This window comes from Bos indicus x Bos taurus, chromosome 25 (genome assembly GCF_003369695.1).
Source record: "Bos indicus x Bos taurus breed Angus x Brahman F1 hybrid chromosome 25, Bos_hybrid_MaternalHap_v2.0, whole genome shotgun sequence".
NCBI lineage: Eukaryota > Metazoa > Chordata > Mammalia > Artiodactyla > Bovidae > Bos > Bos indicus x Bos taurus.
Genome location: NC_040100.1, coordinates 24861989 through 24884265, shown reverse-complemented (window position 1 = coordinate 24884265; position 22277 = coordinate 24861989). Strand labels below are relative to the sequence as shown.

The following is a 22277-nucleotide window of genomic DNA, read 5'->3' as shown; positions in this document are numbered from 1 at the left end:
CTTAGCAAAATCTTTGCTTTTTTGTACTTCCCTGTCAACTTGTAAGTTACTTTCATTCTTCAGGTTGATGCAAAGATAGGTTATGACAATAGTTTGTCGGTGGCTGTCAGAATTGATGGTGGTATGTATGGGAAATGCATAGCTAGTTTGAGAGCTGTGGTTAGGATTCCTGATAGAGTCAATGAAAAAAATCCTACCTCACAGGGAAAGGTCAAATTAAGTGTTTTAATTATGATGCTGTTTAATATATCTCATGCTTGGATGACCTGTATTTGAAGAGTTGGAAAACTAGGTAATATACCCAACTCTAAAAAGGGCACAAAAATGATGTGAACTTTGGAAGGGATGAGTCAGAATCTTGCAGAGGTGCAATGAGGTAGAGTGGAAAGGATAAAGTGTTGGGTGGCTTGGGTTCTACTCTGGACAAATCATTGATGTCTTTGGGCCTCGCATCCTCGCCTGTAAGAGAATGTACAATGGAGGCTCTTTTTAACTGTACTATTAATAATTATCATCCCATAAAGTATATACTAGAATTACTATTAGCCCTGTTTTATGAAGAGAAAACTGAGACTCCAAAAGATTGAAAACATTGCCCAAGGCTACACAGCTAGAAAGTGGTAGAGCCTGCAAAGTTGTAGCCAACAATGACTCACTCCAAACCTTGGTTTCCTGACCTTGAGAGTGTCTGCTTACCTTGCAGTTACCTGGGAAAAGTTAACTTTTACACCACTTTCTGCATGAGGACGATATTTCAGAGATCTTCAAGGACTTGTTCAAGGCAACCCAGATAGTATTTGGAGAAACAAGGACTTGAACTTGTGACCCTCTGACTTCAGAGCCTAAATTCTTAGCCGTTCTGCTAGATTTCCACCATGGTTATAGCCCTCCCTATCTCAAAGTTGCCTAGGGGATGTTATCAGAGAGAATTCAGATTTACTCCCAGTAAGATACCTAATTTAGGATTTAAAAAAATGCTTGTTTATTTATTTATTTGGCTGCATCTGGGCTTCCCTGCGACACGGGGAACCTTTCGTTGTGTCTCACGCTGGGTCAGTAGTGGCAAATCAGTAGTCGCAGTGCTCAGGTTCTGGAGTGCGCAGGCTCAGTAGTGCAGCGTGTGGGCTTAGTTGCTTCATGGCATGTGGGGTCTTAGTTCTCTGAACCTGTGTTCCCTGCATTGCAAGGTGGATTCTCAACCACTGGACTACCGGGGAAATCCCTAGTTTAGGATTATAGAAAGCAGAGTTCAATAGTCTTCAATTCTGGAATATACCTGGATAACCAGGGGCAGGTGGGACGCAGATTTCATTCTAGCACCAGCACAAAGTATAAGGAAGATACTTATTTCAAAATTTTAATTTGAGTTCTGCCATCTCTTGAGCATATATGCATATACGAAACCCCAATTGTGCACCATATTAGAATTTATTATAATACAAACAAGTCCAAACACAGTATAATATCTAATTAAGAAAATATGAACATTTACTATTTTTTTATGGTAACATTTTTTCCCATTCTTTGAACTGGAATAACCAACATTAGAGTCTCTTATTCACTTCAGATAGGCCCCTCAGGTTGGACCAGTGGGCACCAACTGTGCAAAGTAAGTTTCCACTTGCAGAGTGTTTGCAAGATGGAACTTCGTGCCTTCTCATGGTCTGTCTTTTACGGTTTCTTTGTCATCCTCCTTATTTCCTTCCCATTAGGCAGCTCAGTCCTTGAGTTGTTCAGTAGAAAGACACAGTGTGTACATGTGTAGCATCACTGCATGTCCAACCAAGGACACAGATCATACAGGAGGGACGCTAGTTAACAGTCTTTGAAAGGGGCATCACAAAAACCTGATATAAGGCAATTGCTTATGTGCCATCAACAGCAGCTGTTTATGTGACAGGCTTCAAAACTCAAAGCTATATTTCCAAAACTGGCCTCAAAGAAAAGGCTTAAAAGTTTGTTTTCTCTTTAAAAAGCTTTCAAATTTTGTCCACAATTATTACTATAAATAAGAATAAATTAAAAGTCCTTATATTATTTGAGATAAATTTTAGGAGATATGTATCAACCTAAGCCAACAGGCATTTGTATGCATGATAACCAGAAGACAACTCCTCATGGACTGCCTTCAAAAATCAGACCTCTTTTAAATATTATTGTATCAAAATATAAAATACAGTCAGAAGGACAAGAGATCAAATACTAATTGGTATAGCCTCTATTATTAAGAGAAGTAATAAATGAGTGTATGAGGAAAACATTCCAAATACACACTCAGCTTTTACTTTTTAAACATCAATAATTAATTTTTACACACACCTAAAAATGTGGAGCAGAGAGCACTGAGATCCACATACATATTTTTCATCTTACATTCATTCTCAAAAAGGAATTGCTTAACCATTATAGATATTGCACAGTGACTCATTCATGTATAGCTCAAACTAGCATTTTTCAGACCTATTGTTTAAAAATAAATAATCAAATAAATACTTATATATATTAGGTGTAGGTAGCCTTTGGTTCATTCACAAAGGGGTGTGATGGAGTCATATCATACACACAGTTAATGAACAGGTACCTGACTACACATGCTTGGCAAAAAAAGAAACAGAAATGCAACTTAACGGGAAATCTGCCCATTCTCCCACACGATGCACACTGCCCTGGGGAGAGTGTGACCTGGAAAATACGAATCTGCTCTTCCCTCATTCAAACTTCCATGAACATCTTTTAGTGGGAGCACCTTGCTGCACCAGTGTGATCCTAACGTTCTCAAATACAATGGAGTCACACAATACGGTCTCTAAATGTAAGTCAATTCTGTCCTGTTTTCAGTGGAAGAAACAGCAAACTGTTCCAATGCTGGGGTAAAAAAAAACTTATCTGAGTTAGGAATTTTAAGGGATAGAATATGGTCTCCAACATGGATCCTTCCTGAGAACTTTGCAGAGGTAACTTTGGCTCTGCCAGATTTTTTCCACTGACTTCAGAACTAATCTTTGGGTGAGACGAGACTCTTCTGCAATCATTTAAACAGAGTAGGAATTAGGATCTTTAGGGTGAACGTAACCTAAAGTTGTACTGATTTAATGCTGAGGGTATTGGCTGAAGTTTCGGGATTATGTGGCATTGGAGCCTTTTCTACCCTGCTCATTTATTGCAAGTTCCCTTTAAAAGGGTAGATGTGTCTTCCAATTTAGGGACAAAAGTGCAGTAAAAATCCAGCCCGAGGAACCAAGTGTTTCAAGTGGACTCTCTGCTTTTTGTTGGGTCACCAAAAATATCATACAATTCCAAAATCATGTTGGAATACTTCTTTCAGAACAGGGATAACTTCAAATACTGGTAATCTGGAAGAAGGTTAAAAAAAAAAAAACTGAGAAAAACTCCAGCATAGATTTTTCTTTCAAAACACACCATGGTGTACACAGGAGCCTAATGTATTCAAGTCTGTGTGTATGCACACATGAGTGGTAATTCCCAGGGAAACCTCCATTAATTATACCCTAGAACTGTTCTTGCCTTGTACAGGCAAGGGAAGAATAAATAAATTCATATTGTATTATTTTGCAAAGGATCTGGGTTAAATAGCATCACTGAAAACTGGCACCACCCTTTTGAGCCATGTGCATCAAAGGGCAGACATGCAGACAACATGGGCACCTTCTCATCACCATTTGCGACCAAATGGCAATGCCAGCTGGGCTGCGGGGTGGAGCTGAGACTGCCTCCTTTCACACCTGGAGAGCTACTGTTCCTGACCCTCGAAAATTAAATCCAGTTCAAAAGTCACTTCAAATAAAACAGTTTGGTGAGGGCTTCAGCAAGCAGGGTGGCAGGGTTGGCAACACTACACATAAAGGCTTCTCCAGGAAGCTTGAGTGGCACAGCAAGAAGAAGCTATTTCAGTAAAGAGATCATACACAGCTGACTCAAGGGTGGATTGAAACTATGGCAAGAGTGGGCTTATTTTTTGTTTTTCTGGGCTCAAGAATTCCTCCTATGGCCCTGCACACCAGGCAGGGTCTTTGTTTTGGAGGTGTTAGATAAAACCTATACATGATGGCAAATAGAAAGACTGGATCTTAGACCCCTGAGGGTCTGAGGGTCATGGTTATGTTGGTTGGAGCATTTTCACAGAAACTCTGGCCAGAGTTTGTGCAGGATTCAATCCTCCCCTGCCCCCTCAGTGTCATTCTGCAGATAGGTATGTCAGGGCCACTTCAAGACCAAAACCCTCCCTAGGACAAAGGGAGCCTTGGACAATTCCCGAATCGGTCTGCATTGTTAGCTGCTGGTAACAACACAGGGAAATGATGGATGATCTCAGTTCTCAGAAGAAGAGTGTGGGCTCAGCTATGTGTTACTGTGGCTTGATGTGTCACGTAAATGAGCAGTTCCCAGTGACTGGATGATGCCAAGCTTAAGTCCATAGACTATTTCTCTCTGGTGTGTCCTTACAGGCAACAGGAGAATGACACAACCTCCAATGACATCTTCAAGCTGGTAGAGACTTTTGCTGTCTACATGACTCGGTGGAAACAAATGCATAAATGAAAACAAGATTCAAGCTTTTGTTGTTTTTCTCCTCCATCTTTTCTCATCTACCAGTCTGAAAGGTGCTCAGTCTGTGGAGACAGGAAATCAGGTTAGCACTCTTAAGGAGAGCTCTTCAGCCACAGGATGGGCCACATTCCCATCTGGCAATGGATTATGCAGAGGCACTAGGTGTCAAACCTATGGGGTCATGGGGATACTTTTATAGGTTTTCCATTTTTGTCATACTGGTACACCAGCATCTTGATACAGTGTGAGTTGGCCGGTGAGATCCAGGGGCTACTTGTTATGGAAAAGTTATGGTTGGTGTAGAACTGAACGGGTTGCTTCTGGCACTTGAAGAAGGCCTTGAGAGTAGCAGCTGCCATGGCACGGAACCGCTTGCTGATGAAGCAATAGAGGAAGAAGTTGATGGCCGTGTTCAGAAGGGCCAGCATGTTGGCAACATCGGACATGACGTGCACCAGCCAGCGGTTCTGGATGGGTGTCCCGTAAAGGTGGTAGAGGATCATGATGATGCGTGGGGCCCAGAGGGTGGCAAAGATGGAGGTGATGGTAAACAAGATGGCAGTGGTTTTCCCTGTGGAGTAGCCACGGAGGCGAAAATTGCTCTTCCTCCTGAGCTTGTACACAATGATGGAGTTCAAGATGAAGAAGATGGAACAGGGTACCAAGTACACAGTGAAGCAGTGAATCCAGATAAGGACATGATGCATGGACGTGCTGATGTAGTCTTCAGTCCAGAGGTTGGGCCACCAGTAGTAGGGGATACTGGTCAGGAAGCAGGTGATGTAAACACTTACGATGACTTTCCGGGTTCGGGCTGGGTAGGAGAGCGTGTGGTACTTGAGCGGGTGGCATACTGCAATATACCGGTCAATAGTTAATGGGACAGTAATCCAGATGGAAGTGTGGATGGATGAGAATTCCAGCACTTCTATGATCTTGTCGGGTACCTGAGGCATCTGCATGTTCAAGATGAAATCTTCCAATAGGAAGTCCACGAACACAATGAAAAAGAGGACCAAGATGTCAGCAGCAGCAAGTGCCAAGAGATAGTTGTACGAAGACTTCTGTCTCCTAGCCACCAGCTGAGAGAGGATGATCACGGTTAGGATATTTGCTGTGGAGAGAAGAGAATCTGGTTTACATCTGAAGCAAGGTGACTTTATTGGTTACTAGGGGCCCCTTAGGAATAGTGTCTTGGGCACTCCCACGGAAATCAAAGGGACTGAACCCATGTTCTTGAGGGAAACTTCTGCACTGCAGTTGCATCTCATATAAACATCCTGATACTATATGACAAAATTTCATGTTCACATTGTACTTTTTCTGTCCTCACGCAGTCACAACAGTGGTGCTGCGGTTGTCCTCATTTCTGAAATGAAACTGAGGTTCAGAGAACACAAGGAACTCGCTTAGAGTCAAGAGTTAGTAATTCATGTGACAGGAAACAAACTCAGATCTCCTAATCCTTAATCCTGTGCTCTTTCTTTCGTTTGACTTCAAGGAGGATATGGGGCTGGAATGGCATTTCCTGTGCTCAGGTAGGAGATTGGACTCTATGACCTCTAGAGAATCTTTAGAACTTAGATTTTAAGACCTTTCCTTTGTAAGTGGGTTTAGAATGGAGAAGATTATGACCTTTAAATTATTTTTTAAATAAATTATATTTATTTTTAGAATAAGTAGTCTATACACATGGTACATAATTAAAGTTAATATGAGAGAAAGATAAAATTTCCTTCCACTCTTATACTCCAACCACCCAATTACCCCTCCCTCAGGGCAATCATAGTTAAATAATTAGTGCTTTACATGTCTGTGTAATACATGTTGTATATAGTTTTGCAAAAAGAATAGTAATACATTATTTTTCTGGAGATCAGAATTGTTTTGAAATGCATCCACATAATTTCTGATCAATTTTAAGAAGCAAATATCTCTCTGAGTAAGATACATCTGCAAAGTCATTAGGGACTCATTCTAAAAGGATATCCCAATGGATAACATCTGAAAGTCATTCTACACTTGACTCTCATTAACTTACAACCAACTCTGAAATTTGAACATTGTTAATCATAGTTTTCGGAGAAGGCAATGGCACCCCACTCCAGTACTCTTGCCTGGAAAATCCCATGGATGGAGGAGCCTGGTGGGCTGCAGTCCATGGGGTCGCTAAGAGTCGGACATGACTGAGCAACTTCACTTTCACTTTTCCCTTTCATGCATTGGAGAAGGAAATGGCAATCCACTCCAGTGTTCTTGCCTGGAGAATCCCAGGGACGGGGGAGCCTGGTGGGCTGCCATCTCTGGGGTCGCACAGAGTCGGACACGACTGAAGTGACTTAGCAGTCATAGTTTGCAAACAAGGGTCTCAGAGAATTTATGTCCCTTGTTTGAAGTGCAGTGGCAGGGCTGGTATCCAGGGCTGTCTTGCATGCATCTTTAAAATTATTTCACAATAGTTCACAAGTGAAAATGTAGTATACACACCCTGGCGTATTCATCACTCAGATTAAACAAATGTTAACATCTTGCCACATATGCTTTAATTTTGTTTTTAAAGAAGGAATGATGCTATATTCACAGTTGAAGTCTTCTTTGAAATTGTTCCAGCTCATCCTTTCCTTCTCCCATTCCCTCCCTAGAGGCAGCCACAGTGCTGTCGTCTCTGGGGCCACATTTGCATAATCTTAACTTTCTTTTATGCAGAACCTGCCACTCTACATGATGCTGTTTTTCACTCAACAAGATGCTTTTGAGATCTATTTTTACTGATACATGTAGATCTGTTTGACTCATCTTAATGACTATAGAGCAATCCCATTAATAAATTTGCCAGAATTTATTTATTCACTTATCCATAGACATATTTATGCATATACAAACGTATGTCTATATATGTCTCTATGTATATATACACATATTGCATAGACATATACATCTAGCTGTCTACAGTGTATATATATACTGACATATTATATGGACATCTATATGTGTATATATATACACACACACGCATTTAAACTGGTTTCAGGATTTTGCTCTCACAATCTGCTATAGTTAATACCTTGATATGGCTCTCCATGAGAAGTAGCTACATGTGAGAGTTTCTCTCAGGTAGTATATACATATTAGAAGTGTGTTTCCTATGTTTCAGAGTATGTGCACCTTCGCCTTTACCGGATGTTGCTGAACTGCTCCGTAGAGTGGTGTTACTAGCCTGCACTCCCAGCAGTAGACTATGAGTGTTCCAGTTGCTCATGACCTCTCTGTACTTGGCATTGTCAGGTTTTTGATTTATTTGTTTAAGTCTGTGCTGTCCTTGTTCTTGTTCAAGGCACTTGGAAATTACATTTTGAAGTGGTGGAGAGTTAAGGTACCAATTATATTAATTATCCAGTATTCAAACCCAGGACTAATACCCAAGCTCAAAACCACTTGATAATATCAATACTTCTAAACAGGGGTGGGAGTACCATGCAGGTATGCTACACCCTGTATAATGAAGAAACATTATAAGTAAACTTTAAGTCAACACCTAAGAAAAGAGGCCCATTAAAGCAAAATTCTTTGTTTTATTAATCCTGAAATTTCAAAAATTTACTTATCCAGCTTTGTCTGACTTTATGGCATATCACGTTCCACTTTGTTTCCAGCCAGAGAAAAGTGATTTCTGTTCTCTAGGTTGCCTCTGACTTAGAAAAGTGCCATTATTTCTCAGAACCTCTTTTTCCATTCATTAAATAATGCCCACGCTCTCTCTCATGTCCCTGCTCTGCTCCCGCCTTATAAGGGAAGACAGAATGAATAAATGCTGAGGTCTCCCCAGAAAAAAAGTCATACAGTCATCCTTTAGTATCCACAGGGTATTGGTTCCAGAACCCCCCTGTGATACCAAAATCTGCCACTGCTCTAGTCCTGTGTATAAAATTGTAGAGTACAGATGGCTCTCTGACTCTCTGGGTTGCCATTCACAAATACAGAGAGCTGACTGTATATATTCTGCAGAGAGTGACTCTTCACCACCATCTCTTACTTCTTCATCGAAACCTATTTGTAGTGTGGTGCTAAAAATCTTTCATAACTAAACTCTTTAAAAATATTCAAGCTCCATCTAATTAGTCCTTTAAGCCAGGCAAGTCATCAACTTCAGATGAAATTGCCAGCTATTCATATTTGACATTTCCTTAAGTTCCTAGTAATTGCATCTCTCGAGAAACTAACCCGCAGCCATTGAGTTTCCCATTTCTTTCATGCAGGTAGATTTGCCCCCAAGGCAACATCAAGAACACTTAAGACATCCTTGGGATGAGAGAGATGTGTGAGCCACAGAGACCCAGAGGGGAATGGAACAGTGCCTGTGTATTGATTTTCTGAAAAAGAAATCAGAAAGTAGAATTTTCAACTCTTAAGGTTTGACATTTGCTATAATTCCTCACACTGAAAAATCCTTTCATTTCCACTGTGACAGTTTTTTCCCCAAAGAAAAGGAGCGGTGTTGACAGGCCCTGTATTTATAAAGGTTGAATAAGCGAAGGAACCCGAGTCATCACCACCTGAAATTCCATTTCTTAGTTTTTTCCTCAAACTAACTGGCCCAAGAATCTGTTGTGTGGAAACCCAACCAAATCCCATCCAAGCAAGTCCCCATGAACTTCATGATCAAAATGTCAATGCTTCTAAAAAACAAATCCTTTCTGTCAATGTTGTCTTTGGACAGGTTTAAGCTCCTGGGTAATATAAAGCCCATGTTTTGTGATTGCAAAGCTTCTTGGTTATATTATTGGGGGGATTCGTTTCCTATACTTTGCAGCTTACCGTACACAAATTTGAGAGGATTTGGGGAACAGCTAAAAGAACAACACAGGTCGGGCTGTCAGACCCCACCACTGGACGGTTGACTGGAGCAGAGGGGAAGGGTAAAGGTCTTTCCGAGGTATTTTCTATGTCTATGAGGTCTAAGAGTCCCTTCAGATTCCTCAGAAGAGCCCTGACTGGGAGTTCTGAGTTTACATCTCTTAATTCTGCTACATGTCTCTTTTTTTTGGTCTTTGAAAATTATTTTTTTCAATTATAAAAGTAAAATATACTTGCAAAAATTAAACATATCACTGCATAATAATATTATTAACTTACTTTTATTGAACATTTATTTTTAAGCATCTTACACACAATACTTCAATTTAATCTTTACAACCACCCTGTGAGGTCTTAACAGTTATCTGAAAGCTTTGAGGCTCAGAGAGGTTATAAGTAACTTGTTTGAGGTCACTCAGAAAGCGAGTGGTGAGCCAGGACAGCCAGGCTTTTTGTCTCCTGCATTTGTACATTTAACTATTACATCAGACCCTGGAAAGTGAAAGTCTGTCCAAATCCTATTTCCTAGAAATATTACAGTATCTAGTTGCTTAGATGGCCCTCAGTGAACCACCTCCTGGTATTCATGCCTTTGTGTAGTCTCTTCCGTTTGATTCAGAGTTGGTCCCGTGACTCCCTTTTAACCAGTAGACTATTGTGGGAGTGACATTGCACAACTAGACTGTAAGTTTTTCAAAAGAATACTTGCTTTGGGAAGCTCTGTCTTGGAGTCCAACTGTGAGAAGTCCATGTCACTTCCAGAGGCCGTGTGTAGGGACTCTGATTGAAAGCCCCAGGTGAGTTCATAGCTGACATCCAACACCAGTTGTCATGTGAGTGAGCACTCTTGGATGTCCAGCTCAGTGGAACCCCCGATAACTGCAGTCCCAGCTGCGCCTCTGCTGCAACTGCTAGAGACCTGGAGCAAGAGCCATCCAGCTGAGCCCAGTCAGCCTAAGAACCAGGACAAACAATCCCAAACTGTTGTGTTAAGGCTCTAAGTACTGGTTTACAATAGTTTACGATGCTGCAACCAGAACAGAGGTTAAGCATTTGGTGTTTGTTTCTCCAGGATATTTATATGCCTATAATTATAAATATAATTAGTAATATGATCATCACCGCAAAATGAGATCATACACTAATACTGTCATGCAAGCTGGTTTTTTTTTTTTAATTAGAAATTAGAATCTTCCTATGTCAACAATAGAGAAGGCAATGGCACCCCACTCCAGTACTCTTGCCTGGAAAATCCCATGGATGGAGGAGCCTGGTAGGCTGCAGTCCATGGGGTCGCTAAGAGTCAGACATGACTGAGCAACTTCACTTTCACTTTTCACTTTCATGCATTGGAGAAGGAAATAGCAACCCACTCCAGTGTTCTTGCCTGGAACACTGCCTGCCCAGGGACAGGGGAGCCTGGTGGGCTGCCGTCTATGGGGTTGCACAGAGTCGGACACGACTGAAGCGACTTAGCAGCAGCAGCAGCATGTCAACAATATTCATGAAATATTCACCTATGGATGGACATTACTTGTTTTATTATTTTGGCCGCTACAGAGTTTTTATTATTTTGGCCACTACAGTTTTGGCCACTACAGATGTTTACAAATATATAAACATCTTTGCATATTTCTGTGGAATAAGTTCTCCAAAGTAGAAATGCTGGTTTAAAGGATAACACATTTTTTCTCTTCCCCTCTCTCTCCTTCCTTCCCTTTCTCCCTTTTCGCTTTCTTCTTCTCTCTTTCCCTCCCTGTCTGCCTCCTCTCTTCCTAAAGACAGCTAATAGAATTTGTAAGAAGGAAAGGAGCTCAAGTTGAAGCTACAAAAAGATTTAGGTTAGACAGCAAAGAGCACTTTCTGACTGCAGTGGCAGTTACGTGAACTAGAGCAGGCCATTGATACCACAGACGTTTGGTCCATGCAGGTCTTCCAAAAAGAACAGAGTTGTGTATTTGGGCTGATTAAATTCCTGGGATTACCTTCTATAAATCCTCTCTCTCTGCATTCTAAATCATGTTCTTGTGAATTTCCCAAAAGAGAACCATTCAACCCTTTCAGCCACCATCCCCTGTGACTTAAATGAATCCTCCTCTCCTTCAGATGCCCATGTTTTGCACTAGAAGAGGCAGTCCACATGTCCTACAGATACAGCAGGACCCCTGACATTGTGAGCAATTCTGGTCATGTTATTTATGTGGCTGCTGGAAGGTACCTCAAGGACAGATTTTTAGGAAAAGCAATTTCCAAGTCCTGCAAGCAAGAAATCAGCAGTGTCCTTGTTTAGTCAGCTGTGGGGGCTGAATTGTGTGATGGGACATTGCCTCTTTTGGGCTGTCACTTTCCTACTGTTACCTTTTCAATTACAGATCTTGGAGTGGAGAAAGGGGAAACAAAATGATGCTAGCTCTGGAATCCTGAACCAGGCTGGTGCTACTGCCCTGGTTCCCTTGTGGTGGGGAGGGCACCAGGTTGCTGCATCTAGAGGGTCCAGAAGAGGAAGGAGGCATTGTTTCCATTGCAGCTGCCACACCTGCGATGCAGAGTATCAGGTGTGTGGTGGGGGGTGATGGGGCTCAGAGCTACACAACTGATGCCTTCCCCAAGGAGTACAGCTCTGCAGTGTTTGATGATTATAGTGCCCTGAGTGCATGGTGGGCCCAAACCTGTGGGATGCAGGGCCAGGGGGAGTATGACCCTCTTGTATACTCTCCCACCCTTGGGCCAATGTCTTTGTCATCTGTGCCTCCACTGCAGAGAATGTGTGGCATCAGTGGCATCCGGAAGTGGGTTACCACTACCCGGAGGTGCCCAGCCTCCTGGTGGACATCAGGGAAGACCCGAGAGCCCAGCCTGATACCTGTGGCTTCTCAAGGAGCAGAGCAGACCCATGCTGTGTGCTAGGAGGGGGGCTCAACTTGGCGGCAGGACAGCACTCAGCTTGGGACATCCCCTGCCTCTGACGAGTTGTGCCTTGAGTGCCCCAGCTGAGCCTAAAGGACAATTCTGAACCCCCTGGAGGTGTTTCCTGAATGCCTTTAAAAAAGGCCCACAGGAAAGGGCTTTGGGCTCTGCTCCACGCTGCTTGGGAACACCAGGTACTCTTGAGAGCTCAAGGTTGTGCCCCTCCCCAAGAAGCAGCCCGGTGCCCCTCCCTGCTTTCCCACAGACACTGCTGCCTAGGTGCTGCGTCCTGTTAGGTTAAGAGCTCTCAGCTGTCCTGTCCTTAACTGCTCCCTCACTGCTCTTCAAACTCTTCCCTGCTCAAGATGCTCTCTCCTTTCCCCAAAGAAGGAGCCACAAAACCCAAGGAAAACAAATGCATCCTAACCTACCCCCACGTGCCCAGGCTGCTTCTGCATCTGCTGACTGACTCCGCCCCCACCCCCTCTGGACCTTTCCCACCCCATCAGCATCAGGAAAATCTGTCTCCAGTGGGGGTGGGGTGGTGGGGAAGATGATGCTGACAAGACTTGGTATTCAGGTTTTTTGACCTCTGTGGATGGTGTCAGGAGGTCTTCAGGAGGTTGTGCCCTCCTGAGGGCTCCTAGGAGAGGAGCAGGGAAGGGTTTCCAACCCCAGGCACTGCCTGCTGGCCAGTGGCCATCCTTGTTTCCTGTTGTTCCACTTGGTTCAGAGCAGAAGCCAGGGAATGTGGAATGTCCTTCCTGAAGTTGGTTGTTAGAGGCATAAAACTGACTGTGGCTGGTGGAGTGGAGATCAGGTGGCGGGGCCCCACCTCATAGGAAGGTAATCCCTGAGAGATGCCTTCAAGATTCCTGGAAGGGCCGTTTGTTCCTTTTGCTCTTTACAGGCTAAAAGTTGCAAATCGTAGTGGAAGAAGTTATGAAGTAGAGTGACTAATCTCCCTGAGCCTCATTTCCTACATCTGTGAATTTGGCATCAATATAAATGATACCATCATAGACTGATGGAAAGATAGAGGAAATACAGTGTGTAAAATGCTCCCAGAACATGGTGAGCACTCTGTAAATGTTAGTTGTTACTTTTCACATCTGGCCTGAACACACTGTTCAGTTCAGCAGACAATATTGAGCTGGAGGCCAGACCCCGTGCTGGAAGTACAGCTGAATAGGAGAGAGTCCGAGCTCTCAACGAATCCATAGAAGAGTCCTGTTTACCTCTATGGATCATTCTGGGCATTACAGTCCTGTCACCTTATCTGGAAATTCTTCATTCCCAATCCCTCTAGCTGCATCTGTATTTCACCTCCAGCCTCCTCTTTGTTTCTCTGTTTGGTGGAGGAAAAACATTGTGCTTTACTACTTGATGATTCAGTTGTCTCTTCCGTTCTCTGAAACAGCCTCTGTTCTTTTTAAATTCTAGTTCTTATTTTGATAGCCCCTTAATTTTCTTTGTAACTTTACTATCATGTCCTTCACTGTTATACTACTTGTCGCCACACATAGCATTTGAATGTATTCTTTTCATAGTAGGATCAGTGTTTCCTGCTTTCTTTGAATCACTCTAGGATCTCATGCCTAGCATGAGAGCAGAGCTTGAGGCAGGGATGACAAAAATATTAAATCTTCAATTGATTGGTAGGGGCTGCTGGGCACCATATTGAAACTTTCCCCAAAATCACACCTGTGTTTGGTAGTGCTGTGATGGATTGGTGATGTCTACCATCATGGGAGAAAAAAAACAAAAACGCTGTGGGGATTTGCCCTGAGGAAGTCTTAGGACCTGGATCCATGGTGCAGCTTTCCTTTCCCTCAGAACTTAAGGAAGTAGTCATTTCCGGTGTTGACCAGGACTAGTTGAGACCTAGCAAGACAACCCACTCCAATATTCTTGCCTGGAGAATTTCATGGACAGAGGAGCCTGGCGGGCTACAGTCCATGGAGTCACAAGAGTCAGACACGACTTAGCGACTAAACCACTGTCAACCAAGCCTGCCTTTGCAGTTGCCTAGTCAGCAAGAGCTAAGATGGCTGCCACCCCAGGCCAGTCAGTCTGACTCAGGGCAATGGGGAGAAGGGAGTCAGCATCTAGGCCAAGGGCCAATCAGTTGGCCTTCTCTTGTCAGTAAAATTGATTCTGGCTTTTTGACCAGGGGCAGCTTCTTTGGGTAACCACGACAACTACTAGATTCTCAACTGGGAAACCACATTCAAGTTGGCCAACTACTCAAATGTCTCCAAACCACACTTCTCAGTGCCAAGCTTCATTGTCTTATGACTGCCATATATTGAGCATCTACTGTGTGCTGGGTGGCTTTGTATAGATGAGATGATTTTATGAGATTTGCTGGTGAACATTTTTACTTTCAAAGTTATGCATTTAATTTAAATGGTATTAGAGGAATGTTATTTTTCCATTTAGGGCAGTGATCAAAGCCTGTGTATAAAATAACTTTATTTAAAAAGTGAGTTGATTTAAAGAAGTATATAAAATGGCAGTGCAAGCATTCTCTGATCTCCACTTTACAAATGAGGAGAAACTAATATTCGGGAAGGGTGAGCCACCTGCCCAAGATGGCACAGCTGGGAAGTCTAAGAAGCATTTTGAGAGCACTTGATGGTGCCATTCTGGGTCAAGTTTTGTACCAAGTGAGGGATGCAGCTGTGTTTTCTCAGCTCTGAGGCTTTTGTCACAGAGACAGATGTGGGCAGGGCTTGAGGTGACTGGCCAGAAAACACAGAGCAGAAGAGTTATCAGAAAGGATGGGCTTGGGTTAAAGTGAGAGGCATGAATTTTGGAGTCTGGAGGAGCTGGGTTAGCGCTCCAGATCCTCACATTTCTCATGGCACCCTTGGGCAAGTAAATGCAGGGGGAACTGATAAATGAGGGTAACAGTGGTGTCTGGTCCAGAGGGCTATTTTGAGGATTAGAGGGAATCACACACAGATAAAGCTCTTGGCATGGTGCCTGGTACAGGGAGAGCGTGTGGTAAATGGTCTCAGTTAGTGTCTTTGAGTGTGATGACCAGTCCTGTGAAGGCGACAAACTGAACCAGGCAAAAGCCTGATGCAGAGGCAACAGCACGAATCCAGGTGGGGCTTCTCCTGGTGTAGTTCTTGAGGTTTGGAGAACTGGCTCTAGAAGAGACCTCTGACTTATTTTTCTTACTTGGTCAGTAAAAGTGTCCTTCATGCTGCTGTATGTTACACATGAAAGTTGTTAAGAGAGTAAATCCTAAGAGTTCTCATCACAAGGAAAACTATTTTTGTTTCCTTCTCTGCTTTCTCTTTTTCTTGTATTGCATCTGTATGAGATGACGATGTCAACTAAACTTATTGGAGTAATCATTTCATACTATATGTAAGTCAGCCATCATACTGTACATCTTACACTTATGCCAATGATATCTTGATAAAACTGAAGAAAGAAAGCATCCTTAGCCTTTCCAATTTTTTTAGGAGACTCCTTGGGATTAGACTGAGTTCTCACATAGACACTTCTGTGCTCCTGGACAAGTCGCTTCCCTTCTCAGAGCTTCAATTTCCAGATCTGCAAAGTGAGCTAGTTAATAAAGCAATAATTTAAAAAATAGCATCATAGCTCCCATTTGGTAAAGGTGAGCAGGGGTTTAACACAAGGTACACAAGAAAAGGGAGGGCTCCCAGAGAGTGTGACCAGTATGTGCCAAGGCAAAGAGAAGGAAAAAGGAAGATCCCTCACCATCCTCTCAGAGCTGCTGCTGCTGCTGCTTGGTTGCTTAGTCGTGTCCAACTCTGTGCGACCCCAGAGACGGCAGCCCACCAGGCTCCCCCGTCCCTGGGATTCTCTCAGGGCAGCTAACAGTTACTGAGTGTTTACATGTGTCAGACTCTGAACTCAGTTCTTCATCTACGAAGAATATTTCATGTCTATAATATCAAACATTATCTAATATTAAATATCCAACAGGGCTTCCCTAGTGGCTCAGATAGTAAAGAATCTGCCCACAATGTAGGAAGCCTGGGTTCGATTCCTGGGTCGGGAAGATCCCCTGGAGAACAGAACGGCAACCCACTCCGGTATTCTTGCCTGGAAAATTTTATGGACAGAGGATCCTGGCAGACTACAGTCCGTGGTATTGCAAAGAGTCAGACATGACTGAGTGACTAACACTTTCACTTTCAAATATCCAATATAAAATATTTGCTAATAAAGTAAATACTCTTTTCATCCCTTTATTATAGATGAGAGAGACTGAGGCTCAGAGGGTGAAGAAGTTGACTGAAGTTGGATGCAAAAGTGTCAAATGCCTCTCCCAGTTCTTCCACTCACACAGATCTGTAATACAAGGGCTGAGCATATGCAGTAATAATTGGGACATTTATTAATAATGATTCCCTTTACTAGGCACTTGCTATTGTGGCCCACTTGTTACAGGTTTTACTGGAATCAGATTTAATCCTTACACAACATTAAGAGATAGATACTATTTATTAATAGGCCCATTATAGAGTTGAGAACACTGAGGCTCAGTGGGTTAAGAGACTGGCCCACTACATGTGCGCTGGACCTAGGATCCAAAAACAATTTATTAGACTTTAGAGTATGTTTGATTAGCTCAAGGGAACTGACCATTAAGTAGAAAGGGGTCAATTCTTTCTCTGTTTCTTTCTTTTTTTTTTTTAACAGTGGGTATGAGCTGGCATGTATATAGCATGAGGTAGCTGAGGGAAAAATTCCCTACAGAGGATTTGTAAGTCCTTCAAGAATACTCACCAACTGGTATAGCCACTATGGAGAATGGTATGGAGGTTCCTTAAAAAACTAAAAATAGAGCAGTGCCACCTCTGGGCATATATCCAGAGAAAAACATGATCCCAAAGGGTACATGCACCCCAGTGTTCATTGCAGCACTGTTTACAGTAGCCAAGACACGGAAGCAACCTAAATGTCCATCAACAGAGGGATGAATAAAGAAGATGTAGTACATATATACAATGAACTATTACTCTGCCATTAAAAAGAATGAAATAGAGCCAACATGAATGGACCTAGAGATTAGAGATTGTCATACTAAGTGCTAAGTCACTTCAGTCATGTCTGACTCTTTGTGACCCCGTGGACTATAGCCCATGAGGATCCTCTGCCCATGGGATTTTTCAGGCAACAATACTGGAGTGAGTTGCCATCCTCCTCCAGAGGATCTCTTCCCAACCCAGAGATCAAACCTGGGTCTCTTATATCTCCTGCATTGGCAGGTGGGTTCTTTACCTCTAGCGCCACCTGGGAAGCCCTGAGATTGTCATACTGAGTGAAGTAAATCAGACAGAGAAGGCAAAATATCATATGACATCCCTTATATGTGGAATCTAAAAAGAAATGATACAAATGAACTTACAAAATAGAAAGGGACTCAGAGACATAGTGAACAATCATGGTTGCCAGGGGGAAAGAAGGGGAGGGAGTGATGGGGAGTTTGGGATGGACATGTACACTGCTGTATTTAAAATGAGGACATACTGCATAGCACATGGAACTCTGCTCAATGATGTGCAACAGTCTGGATGGGAAGGGAGTTTGGGGGAGAATGGAAACAGGTATACATATGGCTGAACTCTTTCACTGTTCACCTGCAATTATCACAGCATTGTTAACTGGCTATACCCCAATACAAAGTAAGAAGTTATTTTTTTTAAAAAAGGACACCTACCACTCCCAGCCCCTGGGAATAAACAAGGGTAAAGAGACAGGGGGTTCATCTCTGCCTCTGAGGGTCTAATTTCTTCCTTCAAGTACAAGGCTTATGACTGGGGCCCTCTCCATGGCTCCTCCGGATATGGAATGGTGCTCGCACCGGCTAATCCTCCCTGGGATTCACCCCAGGTGCTTGCCACTGGTGGCTGCTGTGTACACAGGATGCTCATTTGCTTGACAGTTTTGTGGACCCAGAGTGATGGTCACTGGGTGTCAGGGGACCAACAGGAAATCAGAGGCTTCTGGGCTCTTCATCTGGAGTTCACTTGGGTGTCAGAGGCTAATTGTGGCTGTGCTCAGGTTGTCACTGTTTGATTAAACATCTTGCGCTAAGCACCATCTGTCTCCCAATGGCTGCTGGGGGTAGGTATTTGCAGCTATGGGCAAATTTCTTATCAATCATGCATATAAAACACAGCCAGTATGAAAGCTTCATTTCTGTTGCCTGTCTTCTTCTGTGCAGTCAAGGACAATGGGACAATTAAAGGAGGCTGGCACTCATTTACACACTTCACAAACATTTACTGAGCAACTCACCCTGTGCCAGGCACGGGGCCATGCACTGCAGATGCAGTGCTGTGCAAACACATAGGTGGAACGAGTCCACAAGGGGCTTACGATCTATTTTAACCAAGTAGAGGTCTGTTCTGCTACCTACTAGCTCTGAGGCCTTGGGTGAATCACGCGTTTCTCTGGACCTTTTCTCATTCAAAAAGCATGTGCTGGGCAGGTGCTAAGTGGCATTCACAGTACTGAGGCTGCTGGAGTGAGGAGGCAAGTCTCTCCCCACTGGCAAGGGGGGCAGAAAGGGAAAGAGGTTGCATGACTGAGAAGCGAGTGTGATCTAGAGGGCCCAGGTATTTTCTTGGTCCCACAGGGAGAAGGTGGGAATGAATTCTGACTTTGGGGCCTGGGAAAGCTGCATGAAAGTGTGAAGAGGAGCTGGGATCCAGGACCTGCATGAGCAAAGGAAATGGGGTCATAGGTGACACAGTCAAGAACGAGGAACATAATAGATAAATTAAACAAATAATTCTTCAGCTAATAACCCAAGCTGTCTTTCTAGCCTGAAGGCTCTCTTCCCAGGGGCCATTTCCTAGGGACAGCTGATTGCCCTGCAGCTAAAGCCAGGTATAACCTGCAGCAATCAGCTGTCGACTTTGCACCTCCGGCTGCTTTCTAGAATAAGGTCTGCATCAAATGTCTCCAAGTTAAAAGAAGGAAAAGCAATACCAGGTGATGCCAAGAAACAAATCCCACTCACTAGGATAACAAAAGTCCCAGGACACGTTGTAAAGGTTAATCTACTTACCCAGGGTTCCACTGCTATAGACACCACCAACCTGAGCACAACTCTCGCAACCACTTCTTTGATGATTTGGGAGGCACTTCAGGGATTCCCAGTGTCATCCCAGAATGAAAAGAGGCAAAGAGTAAAGATTCTGGAGACTTGCTGCTAGGGTGCAACCCTGTTTCTGCCACTTTCTAGCTGTGTGAACTTGGACAATTTACTTAACCTTTCTGTGCTTCACTTGGTACATCTATGTAAAAGATGATACAGTACAGGCTTTTGTGAGCATTAAATGAATTAATACATGGAAAGTGTCAAGCACAGTGCATGGTACCATATAGGCCATATAATTTTAACACCATAACTATTAGGTTAGAAGTCCAGAAGGGCATGAAGTGTATTTGCTTATTACTATTCACGTATTGCCAACCTCTTACACAGTCCCAAGCATATGGTTGTTGTTTAATCACTAAGTTGTGCCTGACTCTTTTGTGACCCATATGTACTGTAACTCGGGCTTCCAAGGTGGCTCAGTGGGTAAAGAACCCGCCTGCCAATGCAGGAGACATAAGAGACACGGGTTTAGTCCCTCAGTAGGGAAGATCCCCTGGAGGAGGGCATGACACCCACTCCAGTATTCTTGCCTGGAGAATCCCCATGGACAGAGGAGCCTGGTGGGCTACAGGCCATTGGGTCACAAAGAGTTGGACACAACTGCAACAACTTAGCAAGCATGTGCTGTAACCCACTAGGCTCCTCTGTTGATGGGATTTCCCAGGCAAGAATACACAAGTGGGTCGCCATTTCCTTTTCCAGGGGATCTTCCCAACCCAGGGGTCTAACCTGCATCTCCTGCATTGGCAGGTGGATTCTTTACCACTGAGCCATGAAAGAAGCCCTAGGCATATGGTAGGTACTCTAAATGGTACTCTAAATATCTATTGAATGAATGATTATGAATATAGATTAATGTGGCATTGTAGACATGCAGAAAAGGGCTTTGTCATAGTTTTGAATAGACTAGAAGATTGCTAAGTGTTTACTGTGGAAAATAAGTCAGGTGATGTGATCAAGGGTAATTGGAAATTAATTTAGTGTTCAGTGGGAGAGAGATCTTTTAAAGACTATCAGCTTCTCCACGTTTTGTGCCAGAATCTTCCATGTGACTCCAATTTCGGTTCAGTATAAATTTAGTGATGCCTAACTATGTGCCAAGCCTGGATCAGTCTCTCAAGGAGTACAGGACCCTGGGCTCAGGGCACTGAGATCTTACTGAATAACTCATCCCAAGGCAACATGAGGAATCATTCAAACTCCTTGCTCCCTTCAATGACTATGCCATGGCTTATAAACTCAGATGGCACAAGATACCAGGCAGGTGACATCAATGTGTGAGGTGAGCCTGCAGGGGCCTTTAGTCGACTCCCTAGCTTATATCCCCTTTCAAGAGAGCGGCCACTGTTCAGTTTCACCTACTGGCTTCCGTGATGCTGGGAAAGATTGCAGGCAGGAGAGTGGGGAGACAGAAGATGAGATGGTTGGATGGCATCATCGACTCAATGGACATTAGTTTGAATAAACTCCAGGCGTACTGCAGTCCATGGGGTTGCAAAGAGTCAGACATGACTGAGAAACAACAGCAACAACAACAAGTGGTTTCCCAGGAGGGAATGACAACCAACTGTGGCTGTGCTCAGTTGCTCAGTCATGTCCGACTCTTTGCAACCCTGTGGACTGCAGCACGCCAGGCTCCTCTGTCCATGGGATTTTCTAGGCAAGAATACTGGAGTGGGCTGCCATTTCTGTTTCCAGGGGATCCTTCTGACCCAGGGGTCAAACTGCAGGTGGATTCTTTACCAGTGAGCCACCAGGGAAGCCAACTGTGGCTCGGTTATCCAATAATTCAAGAGAGACTTGCAAGCAACACACACATACAAAAACACACAGTGACCCATGGTCTCGGATTTGAGACCTCTGCTCTATAGCAAAATCCCGTGTCTTTGCACCGACACCCAGATACCTTCCATATCATTAGCTCCCTTCTGCATCCCATGCAAATGCTCTTCACTCCATGAGCTGTTGCCCCAGGGTGCAGTGCTCTTTTCTAGCTTTGTAGCACACTATGGGCTATTTCTTCTGCCTGGAATCCTTTCCCTGCTTATACCACTTGGCGTGGCAGACTTTTTATTTTTAAAGCCTTTCCTGTTCTCAAGGCACTGAGGTAAGCACCTTATTGGATAGAGTATTTAGAACCTTTTTATAATCTTTACCATCCATTAACTGGGAGTCCCTGGGAGGCAGAGACTGTATTTCTTTTCTGTGAACCTTGGGGGCCTATCACAGGGCAGACAAAGAGTATGCACTCTGTCAATGTTAGAGAAATAAACGAGTGACAGGTGGATGGATGGATGGATGAGTGGATGAATGGATTCCCCAAGGCAGTCTCTGTGGAGCATTCATCTGCTGGCTGTCACTTCTGAGGTGCTCCATTCTGTCCATGATGACATGATCTTATCCCATCCCTCTGTCTTCTCTCTAAACCCTGTATCTCTAGGTAGCCTCTTGGGAAAATTTTCTTGTTTCTTCCTAAGACGGTTGATGGATCTGTGTTCAGATTACCCATTTACTTGTCCAGGCATGATCTTAACTCAGTTTCCTCATCCGTGCAATGGGGATAATACTATTTCCCAAAGGACTTCTTAAGAAGACTGAGTCAGACTTCTCTGGTAGTCCAGTGGATAGGAATCAGGCTGCCAGTGCATGCAACCTGGGTTCAGTTCCTGATCCTGGAAGATTTCACATGCCATGGGGCAACTGAGCCCATGTGCCACAATTACTAAGTCTGCACTCTAGAGCCTGTGCTCCCTAACAAGAGAAGCTACCACAGTGAGAAGCCTGTGCA

At 43.6% G+C, this 22277-nt stretch overlaps 1 protein-coding gene across 1 annotated transcript in view; it reads right to left on the bottom strand.

Moving 5' to 3' along the window:
* Positions 1-1409: 1409 nt before the first annotated feature.
* The window catches only part of GPR139 (G protein-coupled receptor 139), a 46582-nt gene continuing 25714 nt past the window's right edge, over positions 1410-22277 (bottom strand). Inside the window, exon 2 of the mRNA XM_027527764.1 lies at positions 1410-5683. Within this exon, the coding sequence (XP_027383565.1) occupies positions 4749-5683 (935 nt within the window). The 3' untranslated portion in view covers positions 1410-4748. The remainder of the gene's footprint in view (positions 5684-22277) is intronic.